The sequence below is a fragment of the Equus caballus genome, chromosome 6, assembly GCF_041296265.1.
Source record: "Equus caballus isolate H_3958 breed thoroughbred chromosome 6, TB-T2T, whole genome shotgun sequence".
Classification (NCBI taxonomy): domain Eukaryota; kingdom Metazoa; phylum Chordata; class Mammalia; order Perissodactyla; family Equidae; genus Equus; species Equus caballus.
In genome coordinates this window covers 18,047,698-18,064,820 of record NC_091689.1, presented here as the reverse complement: position 1 = coordinate 18,064,820, position 17,123 = coordinate 18,047,698, and the positions used below count along the sequence as shown (strand labels likewise).

Genomic DNA, 17,123 nt, shown 5'->3' with positions numbered 1-17,123 from the left:
TGTTAGTGGGTTTCCTGTTCAAATATTGTCTATGAACATCACAGACTTGCTATAGAAATTGAGTAAAGTGCTCCCCTCCCCTCCAGGCAAGTGAGAAGGTTCAGCTTTAAGATAATTGATCTGTGTCTCCAGGAATTTGAGGGAGGCAGAGAAGTTTAAAGACTCAAGTCTGGAGAGTCTAGATGCTCTGTTTATCTTGTTGACTATGTTGAGAACCAGCTACATGCCCACTGACAATAGGACCATGAAGAGGCATGATTCTCATGGGCCTCCCTGAGGAAGGGAGGAGCTCAGTTAGTTCTTCTTGAGAGATGCTCTGTCCGGAAGTATCATTTGGATGGATAAGGTGACCCCAGCAGAAGTGTGGACCTCCTAGAAGCTGGGAGACTAAGACGGAAGTGGTAAGCAGTCAATCGGAGTTCCTATATTAGGGGAACTTCAGTGTTCTTAAGAAGGGGTCTCTGAAGAACTCATAAATGTTGCTAATGAAACCCCCATATTTGGGAGGCATGATGGATCCATCGTAAGAGGGCCACTCTTACTCCTTAGCACTTCTTTCTCTTTCTCCTCCCAAAACTTGAATTAGCTAAAAGTGGTAAATACTAGATGGGGTTAGAGAGGAAGAATGGATGAGAGAAGAGGCTGGCCTCAACCAACTTCCTCAGTACATAGTTGCCTGTTTTAATATTACATCAGCTCCGACTTTTTAATAATGAATAAGAATATCCCTGCTGCTGAAAGGGACTAGCATAGCTCTGGGGCTTACCCAAGACTTCATCCTGGGGCATAAAAAATACTATTTGAGAGAACACATTTGAAAAGAAAGCAGGAGAAGGAACAAATGTGATTTGAACTTAGACTACAAATTCCCACTGTTTTAATAAAGCAGCTAAGGTAGAAAGGTTTCACAAAAACTCAGAAGAAAAAAAATCTTAGACCTGGTTAAGTATAACCTGGGAAATAACCAAGATGATAAAGATAAGCATAGAGATAAAATGATAGAGATGCTAGAAATATATGTATATATTTATTTATATTTAAATGTGTTTATACTTTTGTTATATTACACAAATATATGAATACGTATTTGTGATAGAATTAGTCAGAAGAAATGGAAAGGAAATAAGATGTATCCACATACGTTTTTAACTCTAGAGGAAGAAGCTCTGCCACCTCTACAGTACCATATAAACCTAGTAGCAGTATTTTATATAATGTGATGTTAAAGAATGAACAAAAGAAATAAAGTCTACGAGAGAAACATAGGTAGAATGGCAGAGGGAATGGAAAAAGAAGAGAGGCAAGGAAGAGGAAGAAAAGAAGGAATGCAATAGAAATGAAAAATTGCAGAACCTAATGCAGAAAATGGAGCGCCACTCATCTCTTTCATCCTCTACTGCACAAACAGTGTGATGTCTGCTCTGATTGAGGTTTAAATAACTGTGTTTCCCAGGTTTAGATCTGATGTGGTACCAGGACTCTGTCTTCTGCTTAATTGATTCAAGTTCCCTGTGTATGTTTCTCCTTATTCTGTTGAGGGCTGTGCTCCTTAGTTACAACAAACCTTTCCAACGCTTTCTCCTTGTCCCTCATTTCCCACTCAAGGCTGACTTGTCTCTGTTCACATAGCTCTGTGCTGCATCTGGGTTCCAGTTCCTTTTCTTGTCAGAGGCCAATGGAGAGTCTGAATTTTCCTCCTTGATTGAGGAAATCAGTGACTTTGGATGAAAACATGGAGGGCAAGTAAGCAGATTGCTATTTGTCACCCATAATCATTCTCTTTTTCTGCCATAGGAATAGAGTTACAGCTGGACCTAAGACTGTCTGACTAGAGATCATATTTCTCAGACTCACTTGCAGCTAGCTCTGGTCCTGTGACTAAGTTTTGGCCAATGGGATATGAGCTGAAGACTCTGGGTCTTTCCACTAAAAGAAATAGATAGGTGATTTCCTTGTCCATTTCTCCCATTCCTACTGGTTGAGAGACAATGGTAACCAGATAACTTTCTTGGGCCCAGAGAGAGAAACCATATGTTGAGGAAGGCAGGTTCTTCCTAACATTTCTGGACTATTTGATGAAAGAGAAACAAATTATGTGATTTAAGCAGTTGTATTTTTGGGTCTCTTTGTTACAACGACTTAGCCTGTGTTACTCTAAATAATCCACTAGTGATGAAGCCCATAGGAGGTTTCTGGGCTGCAGCAAAGATGGGGTCTGGCAGGAAGATCAGTGCTGCAGTAAGCTCACACATGTGAATCCTCACATTTATTCTTACCTTTTCGGAGACTGTTTTTTTTATTCATACAACGTCTCTTTTTTCCTGCAAATAGAAAAGAAAATAATCCTTTAGAATTATAAACAGAGATTTATAAGCTTTATGTGTCAGTAACCTTCAAGAACTTCATTTTTGTCTTCATTCCACTTTTGGGATAACTCCCTAGCTACCAACATATCATCTTGGTTGTCATTACACTGAAAATAATAGCAATGAAAACATTTACACGGTACCTGGCATTTACAGTATGCTTTTACATATTCAATGAGGTGTTCTCATTCACAATAAAGGAAACGTAAAAAGCAACAGAAATCAGCAGAAGCTGACAGAAGAGAGGGAAGGTCATAGGGGTCAAGGACCAGTAGATTTCACCAGTACAGTGCACATCCTGGAATTTAGAGCCTTGCCATGAAAAGCTAAGGCTATCATCCATGTTCTCGATACCAAAACTTAAGAAAGAAGTAAAAGAAAAAAAAAAGCCCCTCAGAGAAATGAAGACAAGTTTAGAAGGAAAATAAAAGAGATTAGACGTTTCAGAAATTAAAGTGAAGGGATTGATTATAGAAAGTAGAAAAGGAAACAAAGACGTTTAAGAACAATTTAGAAAACTTTGAGAGAAAATAAGGAAGAATCACTGGAGTTCTTGAAGAAGAAAATCAAAGTAATGGAGGAAATACTTAAAGATAAACTCAAGAAAAACGTTACTGAGATTATAACAAAAAATTGAATATACATATTATAAATACATATATTTTCACTCTGTAGTGGAGAAAATTGACTTCAAACATTTAACCTTGAAATACATTCCAGAAAACTTACTGGACTTTAAAGGTAAAGAAAGAATTAAATGGGCAGACTAGGCAAAAAGATTAAGTCATTTTTCAAAGGAGGGGGACCTTATTGGCTACAGAATTTTCCACAGTAACAGGACAGTGGATGAAAATCTACAAGATACTTCTAGAAATAAATAGTGAGCAAATTATTTTTCAGGTATAAATAACAAAAACAAATACTTTTGAATAGAAAAATTGTGTAAATATCATTCCTATGAGTCCATATATTGAGAAAACTACTGAAGGATCCACTTCAGCAAACCAAGACAAAATCGGAAAATTTGGGGAAAGGGATTCAAATAAAAGTGTGGAGTGAGGTGACAGACCAGAATGATCAACAGTTATCCCCTGGCAATATGGAAATAGTATAATAGCAAAAAGAAAAACAAAAAGTAGGAGGAAGGGGAAAATATGGGTGGTGGAGCAAGGTTATCATCTGTTATATAGCCAGAAGTCAAAGGGTATTATTTGGACAAATCAAGGGGTAAACATAAAGGACACTTAATAGGTGAGAGGTAAACATAAAGGGAACATCAGGGCCTAAACTGGATAAGAGAGGAAAGAGACTGGACAGAGGAAAACGACGTATGCTGATTTTACGAATCTTTCAGGTGGTAAACTAATGAATACTGTCTAAAATAGAGGACCAAAAGTGTCACATACAGGTAATCCTTTTTTTTTTTTTTTAAAGATTGACACGTGAGCTAAGCTAACATCTGTTGAGAATCTTCTTTTCTTTTTTTTTCCTTCTTCTTCTCCCCAATCCCCCCCCCCCCCCCCCCCGTACATAGTTGTATATTCTAGTTGCAGGTCTTTCTGGCTCTGCTCTGTGGGATGCCACCTCAGCATGACTTGATGAGCGGTGCCACGTCTGCGCCCAGGATCCGAACCAGTGAAACCCTGGGCCACCAAAGTGGAGACGCCAACTTAACCACTCGGCCACAAGGCTGCCCCAAGGTAATTCTAAGAGTAATCACTAGAGCAAAAATACAAACCTTTCTAAATATCAGAAATATATAATCCTAATCAATGAAAATATGGGACATGAGCAAGGGCTCAACCACTCATTTCTCTTAAGGGAAAGATGCAAAAGTGGCTCAGATTTCTTCTACTCAGATGCCATTGACCAGAACTTAGTCATGTGGCCAGGGCTAACTGCAGGGACGGTTGAGAGGTTTAGTCTTAGCTAAGCAGCCATGTGACCAGTTGTAGCCATGTGACCAGCTGTAACGACTAGAACAAAAATGCAAATCTTAAATATCAGAAGTACACACACGCACATAAATGTATAGAAGACAGAATGCAGAGAGTCAACATTTTTAATATTCAAGATACTAGAATATATAATACAAATTCATCTAACAGAAATAAGATCAAACATTTTGGTCCTATCAATAAAAGCAAATGGGCTTAACTCATTTAAATAAAAGATTTTGAGATTAAATTACACAGTAGATCTCAACTTTCAATCATGTTAGGGACTCATGTAAAAACATTAAAATATTGAAAATAAATGTATAGGCAAAGGTATATTCAGCCTACATCAGCTGAAACAAACCAGGGAATCATGATATGAATAGCAAAAGAAAACATAACTCAGGCCAAAAAGTTTTAAGCAAGTAGAAATTACAGGAAATACAATGAGAAATACGTAGAAACACACTACTAGTAGACAACTTTATTTTTACCTTCCTCAGTCCATGAGATATCAAGTGGACAAAATGAGGAAGCTATGATACATTTAACTAGGTTGATATGACTGATACATATTCAGCTCCATATTGAGAAAATAGAGAATACACATTTTTTTCCCACCCTTTCTTAAACAACCCTTGGGTCAAAGAAGAAATATACATCCAAACGGCAGGCTATCTAGCAAGTAACAACAGCAAAAATATTGCCTGTGAGAACCTATGCATTATCTAACTTAAAAAACATTAATTTTAGAAAGAATGAAAAAATATATATATACAACCAATCTTCATTATTCATGGGTTCCATATTTGGGAACTCTCTTGCTAAACTTTATTTGTAATCCCCAAATCAATCACTTATGGCACTTTCAAGGTCATTCACAGACATGTGCAGAGTAGTAAAAAGATTTGAGTTGCTGGATGCACATGTTCCTAGCTGAAGTTGAATAAGGTGATGCTCTGCCTTCTTGTCTCAGATCTCATTCTGTAAACAAGCGTCCTTTCGTGATCTATGGAGTGCCGTGTTTTTTGCATTTTTAAAAATTTAATATATGTATGATCTACCCATTAGTGTAGGTGGAGTGTTAAATTCCTCTACTATTATTGTTGACTGTCTATTTCCCCTTTTATGTCTGTTAATAATTTCTTTATATATTTAGGTGCTTCTAGGTTGGGTGCATAGATATTTACAAGTGTTATATTCTCTTGTTGGAGTGTTCCCTTTATCATTATGTAGTGTCCTTCTTTGTCTCTTGTTACAGTTTATGTTTTAAAGCCTGTTTCATCTGATATAAATATCGTTACTCCAGCTTTCTTTTCATTGCCATTTGCATGGAGTATCTTTTTCCATCCCTTCACTTTCAGTTTGTGAGTGTCTTTAGGTCTGAAGCATGTCTCTTGTATGCAGCATAGATATAGGTCTTTTTTTTTTTTTTATCCAGTAAGCCACCCTATGCCTTTTGACTGGAATATTTAGTCCATTGATATTTAAAGTAGCTATTGATAAGTATGTACTTATTGCTATTTTGTTACTTTTTTTCTGGGTGTTTTAGTAATTCTTCTCTGTTCTTTTCTTCTTCTCTTGCTCTTGTCCCTTGTGGTTTGATGGCTTTTTTTGATATCATATCTAACTTCTTTTTTTGTGCCTGGCTGCAGAGGTTGTAGGCACCCTGTCTATGTGGGTCCACAAGCTGCCTGAGGGCTTGCTGTTGGGTGGGGCCAGTCCCTAGGGTGGGCTTCCTGCCCTAGCTGAGCTGGTTTGAATCAGTGCTCCAGTGGGTGCAGCAGACTGTGGGCTAACAGGCCAGCAGAAGAACTCCAATGGTGTCTTCCAGCGTCTGTGTCAGCACGCCTGTACTAGGTCACAGTAATGGCTACCACCAATGTCTCAGTCCCTGGAGAGATCTCACCTCTCACCAAGATGCACCCAGAGCCTATCAGATGAACCTTTTCACCAAAGGACTGTGCACCTTTCTTTCTGGTGATTTTAGGTTGCTTTCTGAAACAGGTGAATTTGTGCATGGGCCTTTTAAGAGCCAGCCTTTCCCCCCTTATGTCCAATAGCTTTTCTGGGGGTATTCCCCATTGTTGTTAGTAGCTAGCACAGCCAGATATTATGACACTCATCTTGGTTGTGCTGAGTCTAATGTGTGTTTATAGCAGTTATGCTCCCCTGCTCAGATCCCCTGCTCCTCCAGGGAAGGCTTCGTACCTTAAGGTTGCTCCTGGCCAGCTGTGAAGTGCCGTGGTTCTTGAAGGTGGCTTTTTTCCTCTCCAGAAAGGAATTTCTGCCTCTTTCATCTCACTTAGCACTGTCCCTTGTGGTGGGGGTTCTTTTTTATCCAGTTTTCAGTTCTCTCTCAGGGGTAATTTTTCCAAGAGTAGTTGTAAATTGGTTGTGTCTGTGGGAGGAGGTGAGTTCAGAGTCCTCTTACCCACCATCTTGACACCGTCTCCAATTTTGCTCTTTAAAATGGCCCCCAAGGGGCTGGCCCAGTGGTGCAGTGGTTAAGTTCACACGTTCTGCTTTGGTGGCCCGGGATTCACCAGTTTGGATCCCCAGTGCGGACATGGCACTGCCTGGCACTGTGGTAGGCGTCCCACATATAAAGTATAGGAAGATGGGCATGGATGTTGGCTCAGGGCCAGTCTTCCTCAGCAAAAAGAGGAGGATTGGCAGCAGATGTTAGTTCAGGGCTAATCTTCCTCCAAAAAAAAAAGGCCCCCAAGTGTAGTGGTGAAGTGTTATCTAGCATTCCTAAGCACAAAAAGGCTGTGCCTTATGGAGAAAAGATGTGTGTTAGAGAACTTCATTCAGGCATGAGTTATAATACTATTGGCTGTGATTTCAACATTAATGAATCTTCATATATATTAAGTCATCTTTAAACAGAGACATTCATAAAACAAAGGTATGTATTGATCAGTTGACAAAAATGTTATGAACAGAGGCTTGCAGGAACACAGCCCTCCATTTCCTCTAGCAGCAATAGTTCAATATTAGCTGACTCAGTGTTTGGGTGGCTTTACAGAACATATCTACCACGAATAAGGAGAATCAGCTGTATATGTATATATATGTTTACATGTATAAATACATAACACACAGTGTATTTTAAGAATCCACCCACTTTTTTCATTGTTTATTTTTTTGTTTATTTTTAAAGATCAGCACCTGAACTAACAACTTGCCAATCTCTCTCTTTTTTTGTTTTTGCTTTTTCTCCCCAACCGCCCCCCCCCCCCGTAGATAGTTGTATACTTTTAGTTGTGGGTCCTTCTAGTTGTGGCATGTGGGATGCCACCTCAACAAGGCCTGATGAGTGCTGCCATGTCCGTGCGCAGTATCTGAACCAGCGAAAACCTGGGCTGCCGAAGTGGAGTGCGCGAACTTAACCACTCGGCCATGGGGCCGGCCCCTTCCTTGTTTTTTATTTCAGTTATTGTACTTTTCAATCCAGATTTCTATTTTTTAATATAATTTCTATCTCTTTATTGATATTTACTATTTGGTGAGAAGTCATTTTCTTACTTTTTTCATATGGTTTACATTAGTTCATTGAATATATTTAAAACAGCTGATTTAAAGCCTTTGTTTAATTGATGTCAAAGAACTGTCTGCCTATATTTTCTTCTAGGAATTTTATAGTTTCAGGTCTTACATTCAAGTCTTTAATCCATTTTGTATTTATTTTTGTATATGGTGTGAGATAGTGGTCCAGTTTCATTATTTTGTGTATAGCTGTCCAGTTTTCTCAACATCATTTATTGAAGAGATGTCTTTTCCCCATTGTATATTCTTGCCTCCTTCATCATAGATTAATTGACCATATATGTGTGAATTTACTTCTGGGCTCTCTATTCTATTCCATTAATCTATATCTATTTTTGTGCCAGGACTGTACCATTTTCATCACTATTGCTTTGTAGTATAGTTTGAAATCAGGGAGCATGGTGCCTCCAGCTTTGTTCTTCTTTTTCAAGATTGCTTTGGCTATTCAGGGTCTTTTCTTGTTCCATACAAATTTTAGGATTCTTTGTTCTAGTTCTGTGATAAATGCCATTGGTACTTTGATGGGGATTGCATTGAATCTGTAGATTTCTTTGGGTAGCATGGACATTTTAACAATATTAATTCTTCCAATATATGAGCACAGTTTATCTTTCCATTTATTTGTGTCATCTTTAATGTCTTTCATCAATGTCTCATAGTTTTCAGAGTACAGATCTTTTACCTCTTTGTTTAAATTTATTCCTAGGTATTTTATCCTTTTTGATCAATTGTAAATGGGGTTGTTTTCTTAACTTCTCTTTCTGATAGCTTGTTATTAGTGCATAGAAACCCAACCGATTTCTGTATTTCAATTTTGTATCCTACAACTTTACTCAATTCATTTATTAGTTCTAATAGTTTTTTTGAGGTAGTCTTTAGGGTTTTAAATATATAGCATCACGTCATCTGCAAATAGTGACAGTTTTACTTCTTTCTTTCCAATTTGGATGACTTTTATTTCTTTTTCTTACTTAATTGCTGTGGTAGGACTTGCAATACTATGTTGAATAAAAGTGGCGAGAGTGGTCATCCTTGTCTTGTTCCTGATCTTAGAGGAAAAGCTTTCAGCTTTTTACCATTGAGTATGATGTTGGTTGTAATTCTACTTTTGAGTATTTATCCAAAGAAAACAAAACCACTAATTTGAAGGACTAGCCTGGTGTTGTAGTGGTTAAGTTCATGTGCTCTGCTTTGGCATCTGAGGGTTTGTGGGTTCACATCCCGGGTGGCAACCTACACATGGCTCATGAAGCCATGCTCTGGCAGCGTCCTACATATAAAATAGAAGAAGGTTGGCACAGATGTGAGCTCAGGGCTGAGCTTCCTCACCAAAACAAACAAACCCCCCCAAACCTCCCCCTAATTTGAAGAGATATATGCACCCCTATGCTCACTTTAGCATTATTTACAACAACCAAGCTATGGAAGCAACCTAAGTGTCCATCAATAGATGAATGGATAAAGAAGATGTGGTATATATACACAATGGAACATTACTCAGCCATAAAAAAAGAATGAAATCTTGCCATTTGTGATAATGTGTGTGGACCTAGGGGGGAATTATGCTAAGTGAAATAAGTCAGATAGAGAAAGATAAATACCACATGAGTTTACTTATATGTCAAATCTAAAAGACAAAAACAAACAAGACTAAACAGAAACAGACTCATAGATACAGGAAACAAACGTGGTTACCAGAGCTGGGAAGAGGTTGAGGGTGGGCAATATAGGTGAAGAGGATTAAGAGGTATAAACTTCCAGTTATAAAATAAATGTTATGGGTATGTAATGTACTGCATAGGAAATATATCCAATAATATTGTAATAACTTTGTATGGTGACAGATGGTAACTAGACTTATTGTGGTGATCATTTTGTAACGTACATAAATATTGAATCACTCTGATGTACACTTGAAATGAATAGGATATTGTATGTCAATTATACTTAAATAAAAAAATAAAACTTTCATCTAGTAATTCCTGTATCTGGTCTTCCTTAGGGACTATTTCTGTTTTTCCTGAGTATAGGAAAATACTTTGTTGTTTCTTTGCATGTCAAGTAATTTTTTAAAAAAGCCTGACATTTTATGTAATACAATATGGTAACTCTGGAAATCAGATACTCCTCTCTCCCCCAATTTTGTTGCTATTGCTGTTTGTTGTTGTTACTGCTAGCTTTTATTGTTTATTTAGTGCTTTTTTTCTGAACTAATTCTGTAAAGTCTGTATTTTTTGCCAGGTGGCCACTGTAGTCTCTGTTCAGTTAGCTTAGTAGTCAGCTAATGATTAGAAAGAGATTTCCTTAAATATCTGGAACTGGTAAGTTTCCCAGTCTTTGCCAAGGGGTCTTTGCCTGTGTTGATGCACGGCTTCAACAAATAGCTAGGCAGTTTACAACTCTACCTTAGCTCTCACTTCCTTCTTGCACAGAACCTCAAGGTTAGCCCGAGGTGAGAGCTCAGGTCTTTCTTAGCTCTTTCCTGAGTGTGCACACAGCCCTAGGTACATGTACTTCCCTAGACATGTGTGTGACCTTCTAGATGACCAGAAACATGTTCGAGTTTTATATATAGATGTATTTATATTTATTATATATATAGCACTTATTATATATAAATATATATGTATTAAATATAATTTTTTATAATATTTATTTATATATAATTTAACATTTATTTATGTATAATTTATATATTTAATATATTTTCTTATAATTTATAATTGTATATATTTATATGTAACATCTTTATATTATATATCTACATAAGCATATTTCTATATTATGTATAAACATTTACATATAATATATAATTATACATTTATATATAAAGTATATGTATTTATATATGTTAGAGTATTATACACATGTGTATTTTCAGAATCCAGCCATCCACTGCCACCAGCTTAGTCCAATCCACCATCATACTTTCCCAAACCATTATAATGACCTCCTTACTGATCTCTCATCCTACACCCTCCTAAAGTCTTTTTCCATGTGAATTCCAGGGCAATCTTTTAAAAACATAATTCAGATCATATCATTCCTCAGGTCACAACTTTCCAATGTCTTCTCCTTTTACTAAGACAAGAATCTAAAGTCTTTACCATGACCTGTAAGGTCTACATGATCCTGACAAACCACTTCCCCCTCCATCCCCTCTACTTCCCCAGCCAGTGGCCTCCGTGCCACTTCCTCAAAAAACCATGCACGTTCTGTCTTGGGCTTTGCACTAAGGTCTTCTCAGCCTCACCTCTGTGGCTTAGTCCATTATCTCATTTGGCTATGTACTTATTTTTCAATTTGCCAATGAGGCTCTCCCTGGACACCCTATATAAGATGGCATGTTTCTTTTACTCTATATCTCCATTACTCCTTATTTTATACTTATTTGTGTATTGCCTATATCCCCCTATTAGAATGTAAACTCAATATAATTTTGTTCACTTCTTTATCTCTACTGAGTGGCTTTGACAATAAATATTTGTTGAATAAATGAATGAAGAATCTAAAAAGAAAAGAGAATAAATAAATAGTGAGATATATCATGTTCATGAATTGGAAGACTCAATATTTTAGAGATGTCATTTCTTTCCAAATTCATTCTATACAATTGCAATAAAAAATTCAACAGGGTTTTTTAGGGAACTTGATAAGATGATACCAAAATTTATATGAAAGAACAAATGATTATAATAGCCAAGACAATTCTGAAAAAGAAAAAAATTGAGAGAAACTTGCTTTACCAGATATCAAGATATTATAAGGTTTTAATATTTAATAGGGTATACTATGTGTTGATGCAGAATAGATAGAGCAATGGATCAGACTAGAAAGCCCAGAAATAAATCCATACATATATAGCAGTTTGATGCATGCCATATGTGACATTACACATTATGGGAGAAGCTGAGACAATTGATTACCTATGTCAGAAAACATTAGACCCCTACCTCATATCACACACACAAAAATCAATTCTAAAAGGATTAAAGATCTAAATGAGGAAAGAAATGAGTGTATTCGCCTGGTATTCCCAGAAGCCAATGTTGAGATAAGAGTGTGTGCTCAGTCAGTTTATTTTTGAAACTACCTTAAGCTTCAGGAATAGAGAAATGGGAAGAAGGAAAGAGTCAGAGAGAAAGCCAACTGGATTGGTTGCCACTGTGGTCAACTGGTTCCTGATCCTGCTGGGGATCCCTTGAGGAGCCATAAAAAAATGATTCTCAAACTGTTCATCCTAAAAATGGAATCACTGGATCCTGTCCTCCATTGGTCAAGATGTCCCATAAAAGAGGAAAGATATGAAAAGATAACCTGAAAGGTAGCTTCAGGTTAGGTCAAGATTTCTTAAATAAGATAGAGAAGCATAAGCACAAGGATAATATAGACTAATTAGATTACATAAAGATAAAATCTTCCATACATAAAAAACATGATACAACAGGTGAAAAGACAGATCAAAGGGTGATATAAAAGAAGCTGGAGGGGATATTTAAGAAATGGAGACCAGGGAAGGCCTCTCTGAGGAAGAGACAGTTGAGCTGAGAAGAAAAGTATTTTATGTAGCGTCAACATCAAGTGCAAACTTCCTGAGGCAGAAACTTACTCAGTTTGTTCAAAGAGGCCAGAGTAGTATGTGAAAGAAAGAATGGTAAGAGATGAGATTTAAGAGGTGATCAAAGGGGCAGCTTATGTAATGCTTTTAGGCATGGTAAGGAGGTTAAACTTTTGTCTAGGTTCAACTGGAAACCGTTGAAAGGGTGTAAGTAATTGGGTGTCAGACTATTGAGTGGAGAATGAATTATACGTGGGCTGATACAGATTTAAGTGACAAGACGGGTGGCTGTAGTAGAAAAATCTATATACTTCCTATTTTACTGCTTTTAGGTAAAATCTTTTTCAGGCCCTTCTCTGTTTCTGCCAACAAAATTGAACTCTATGGGTCTGTGTTTCTTATAAAACTAAAGAAATTCCAGAGACCAGACTTTAAAAATGTAAGTCTTCATAACTAACAAAATTACAGGAAAAGATGGAGGGAAAGTCCTCTCAATTCATAGCTGTGGAAGGAGAGAGACCGTTCTATACCATAAAACTAATGTAAAGAATCTGATTTGACAAAGTGTCAAAATGAGAAATTTCATAAGAAGAGAAGTCTTGTTCTCTTGAAAAATACGGAGATGTGTCTATTCGTAACCATTACCAATTTGTTCTGTTCTCTGTTAACAAAAATTTGTCCTTGGAAGAGTTATTTGAAGGGATCTTGTAACACTCCCCCAAATTAGAAATTGTTTCCACTTCTCATGAAACTAATTTCCAAAGAAACTTTAATTCTGATTGATTGTCTTGAAAACTTTTGGGCCTGGTCATAATATTTTAGGTGATGTCTACGTCTCTAAATTGTATAGACACTTGTAAGATTTTAATGTGATTTAAGAATTTCTGATTTAAGAAATAGATCCTTGGCATTCTGATTTCCTCACATGCAAGTAGTAATCAAATGACCACAGATTTCCTATTTAAATAAAGATTTTGAGATTCTTGTCTCATTTAAATTCACTCCAGCTATAATACAATGGGAAAAAAAGATATCCATAGTAACAGACAAATTTGCACAACATATAAAACAAAAAAAAGTGTAGGAAAATTCTTATCAGAAGAACGTTAAATAAGGTGTGAATAAGTCTACAAAAGTCTCTGTTCTCCTCAAATGAATCTGCAAATTCAATGCATTTCTAATCACAGCTTCCAATGAACTTGGGAAGGAGGTGGGAGGAAGCTTCCTGAGCAGATTCTGAGCTCCACTTTCTTTTCTGTAGCTCCTTCGATTACAAAAGAAAAACCAGTATATAGACAGGTAAAGACACTGTGTGATCAAAGTGATAATTCAAATCACAATGTAGCAGCGTAGGCAATCGCTTTAAAATTTCCACCTCACATACACACAAAAAGGCAAAATCCACGGGATTGTGGATGTAAACATTAAAAATGATCAGGTACTTCAAATGCCCTAGAATCAAATACAGAAAAATATTTAAAAAGTCTTCAGTTAGAAATGGCTGTTGCAAATGATAGGAAACCCAAGACCCAGAGAGCCAAAAGCTGACAAATTTGACTATGTAAAAATTTATAACGTCTCTAAGACAAAAGATTCTAATAACAAACCTATAAGAAAAACAACAAATGAGGTTACATATTAACAACGTATATGACCAAAATTTAACATATATATCATATAAGGATTTCTATATTCATTCAGCATAGTAAGAAAAAGACAAATACCACAATAGGAAACAATGACACAGCATTCTATGACAGAAAATTCTATGAAGAAAAACAAATGACCAATAAACTAAAAATGCTCAATCACACCAGAAATGAAGGGTGCCATGTTAAAGCAGTCCTTAAATAAGACTTTTTATAGATCAATTAAAAATGTTAAATGCTTTTATCATCTAGATATAATACATTAATTTTTAAAAGCAAGAAAAGGAAAGTATATATAGAATTACCGTATTTAGATAAATAAAAATATATTCCAAAATGTATAAATACATGCATGAAAAACTGGGGAAAGATATACACCAACATTTATAAGAAACATACATTTAAAATCAGAGTAAAAAGCAACAGGAAGACATGAGCATTTTGAAAAAAATAGTTACTTTAAAGGCATTCATTTTCTGTCATATGAAAGGTATAGAAAATGCTAATAAACTTTAGCATTAAAAGATAGTTCAATTGTAACATCAAAATCAAGTAAATTCTTAATCACTCTTACTTCTTTTCCCACTGTGTTTTCCCAAAGTAGAATTGTTTCCAATATCCATGGTATCTAGAAAGTAATAAGCAGAGGTCAGAGAAGCGTAACTTATGAATAAAAATTACAAATGTTATTGTGGAAGGCGTGAATTTATAATGATGTTCTGAGTATCATTTCCCTGTCTCCATTCTAAAGGAACTAGACAGGCAACGAAGTGCTATCTAAGGTCTTGCTTTATTTCTCTGAGACTTTGAAAAAGCTCTTAATTACATATGTGCATCACTTTCCTCATTTACGAAACAAGGATAACAACAGTTGTCCTATTCAGGCTTTAACTTTTTTATGAAGATGAAGTAAGATTTTATTTGCAAGAGTTAATGAGAAGTCACTATATAAATCAATAACGTGCTGGAGGGCATCCTTCAAAACGAAACGTTGAGTTTAAGAATAGTTCTCAGAGGTCTTTTTTCCTGACAGTTAGCAGGACCATTTGTCTTTTGAGCCCTTTCCAAGGTAGTGACAGAGTGACACTATCGTCTATCAGCAGAAGAACACTTGGATTTCTTTGTTCCACGGGTAAAGGTAGAAGTCACTATATAACTCCAGCACTTTAGTATCAATATGCCAATATAGTAAATGAGATACTGCTGTTTTTGCCAGTGTATTTCTTCTACATCATCCATGTGTAATCAAGATGGCCCATTCTATTAAACACAACTTTGTAACAATCTCTTGTCTGCCTGCAGTTCCCAAAAGGATCAGATCAAGCAAATGCAGAAAGTGGGATTACGGCATTGACTGGACCCACTTCTCGTCACAGTGTGCTCAGACTGAAATGCAGCAGGAAACAGGATCTCTGATTTCAGACACCTGACATCCTGCAGCCCAGGCCCTGCAGTTTTAATCTTCATAACTGGCCCACGCCCTGTTGATGGGCTGCCTGATGTTCTTTTTGAACCTTGAACACCAACCACAGACATACGCAGGTTCTATTGTATCCGCTGAACCACCTCCACCCAAAGGCCCATGGGCAGCCTTACCCATCATGTCAGATGGTTGATTATTCTCAGTTCTTGCTTCTTGGCTTCCTGGAACACCTTTTGAAAAACACATGATATAGGAACATTTCTCATTTCCAGGTTCTTGTAGCACTGCTCTTAAGTTGTGATCTGTAAGAAATTTTCATTTGCACCTCCTCCCTTCCGATGATCCTCTTTTTCTCTACTCCCACATCAAAGGATGGTTCTACCTCTGAAATCGTTTTCTCTTCATTGTCTGTCCCTTCCTTTCAACCTGGTTTTTTTTTTATCCTTTTCGTTTAGCCCAAATCTGTATTTTTGTTTTTCTATTTTTTCTTATATTCTTCTCCATCCACTCATTGATGACTTTTTTTTACATATTTTGAGTACACCTTTATGTGATGTTACTCTTCTCTAGAAATATTATTTATTACATTTATATGTATATGCAGTACATATATATAGAATTCAATTGTTAAAATAATTTTTGTAAATATTCTGTATAAATACTATAATAAACTAATTTTTGCCAGACAAATTTCCCAGTGTTGGAATATAGAAAGTGAAAAACTTTTTTCACTCACTCAGCAAGTTTCCTTCTTTTATGTGTCAGATGCTGACAATAATGCAGGGCACAGGATTACTGAAGCATTGGTGCTTGTCAGTCTTATGAGCAACCAGGGAATTGACACACAAATGAGTGAACATATTGAAATATGATATACGATAACAGATCATATAGGGGTGCATAAAGCAAGAAGAACTAGCCTAGTTTGAGATGAGGAACCTCTCCCTGAGGATGTATCACGGAAGCAGGAGTTGGCCAAATTAGGGAGGAAGGAGGTCAAGATGATAATACTAAATGGATGGAGAAGCTTGTGCAAAGGTCAGGGTTCAGCAAATGTGAATAACCAAAAGGAGTTTAGCATGTCTGAACATGGAGTGAGAGAATAAGGGGCAATGAAGAGGATGGAGAAAGAGGCAGGAGTCCCAAAGTAGGTGGCTTTGGAGACCACACAAAGGGTAACTGACTTAATCCTAAAGGAAATTAAAGGATATTTCATTTTATGTAGGAAGCAGCATGAACATATTTGCATTTTTGAAAGATCAATTTAACTAAATCACTTAGAATACATCTTGTGGGAGGAAGTTAGAAGGAAGACAAACAGGAGACTGTGGCTCCAGTTCAAGTAACAAGTGATATAGATATGGGTTAGAGTGATAGCTATGGGAATAGAGATAAATGGACAGGTTGGAGACACTTAAAAGAATTGATGGAGTTAGTGACAGATGGGGTATATCGACTGAGGAGATGGCAGTGCCATGGATGACTCTGAGAATTTAAATTTGAAAGAATGGGTAAATTGATGCTGGTTTTAAAGGAAAATATGTGCTCACTTTTGGAAGTGTTGAGTTTGAAGGTCTTGAGAGAGACCCACGTAAATAGAGAAGACTAGAACTTTCAGAACCTTGGACAAAGACTTTC

The 17,123-nt window shown here is 36.6% G+C and overlaps 1 protein-coding gene and 1 long non-coding RNA gene across 52 annotated transcripts in view; one reads left to right on the top strand and one right to left on the bottom strand.

Moving 5' to 3' along the window:
• SP100 (SP100 nuclear antigen) overlaps window positions 1-17,123 on the bottom strand; it is a 91,667-nt gene that overhangs the window by 21,993 nt on the left and 52,551 nt on the right. For all 50 annotated transcript variants that reach the window (XM_070270618.1, XM_070270619.1, XM_070270625.1 and 47 more), the window contains 3 exons: window positions 15,659-15,715; window positions 14,637-14,690; window positions 2,277-2,321 (listed from right to left, as the gene is read on the bottom strand). In XM_070270618.1, the coding sequence (XP_070126719.1) occupies window positions 2,277-2,321; window positions 14,637-14,690; window positions 15,659-15,715 (156 nt within the window). The remainder of the gene's footprint in view (window positions 1-2,276; window positions 2,322-14,636; window positions 14,691-15,658; window positions 15,716-17,123) is intronic.
• LOC111773857 (uncharacterized) lies at window positions 38-16,175 on the top strand. Of its 2 annotated transcripts, XR_011439855.1 has the most exons (4): window positions 52-401; window positions 3,721-3,774; window positions 3,901-4,066; window positions 15,365-16,175. It is a non-coding gene; the product is annotated as an uncharacterized lncRNA (long non-coding RNA). The 2 variants fall into 2 exon arrangements; XR_011439854.1 differs by lacking the exon at window positions 3,721-3,774 and having other exon boundaries at window positions 38-401.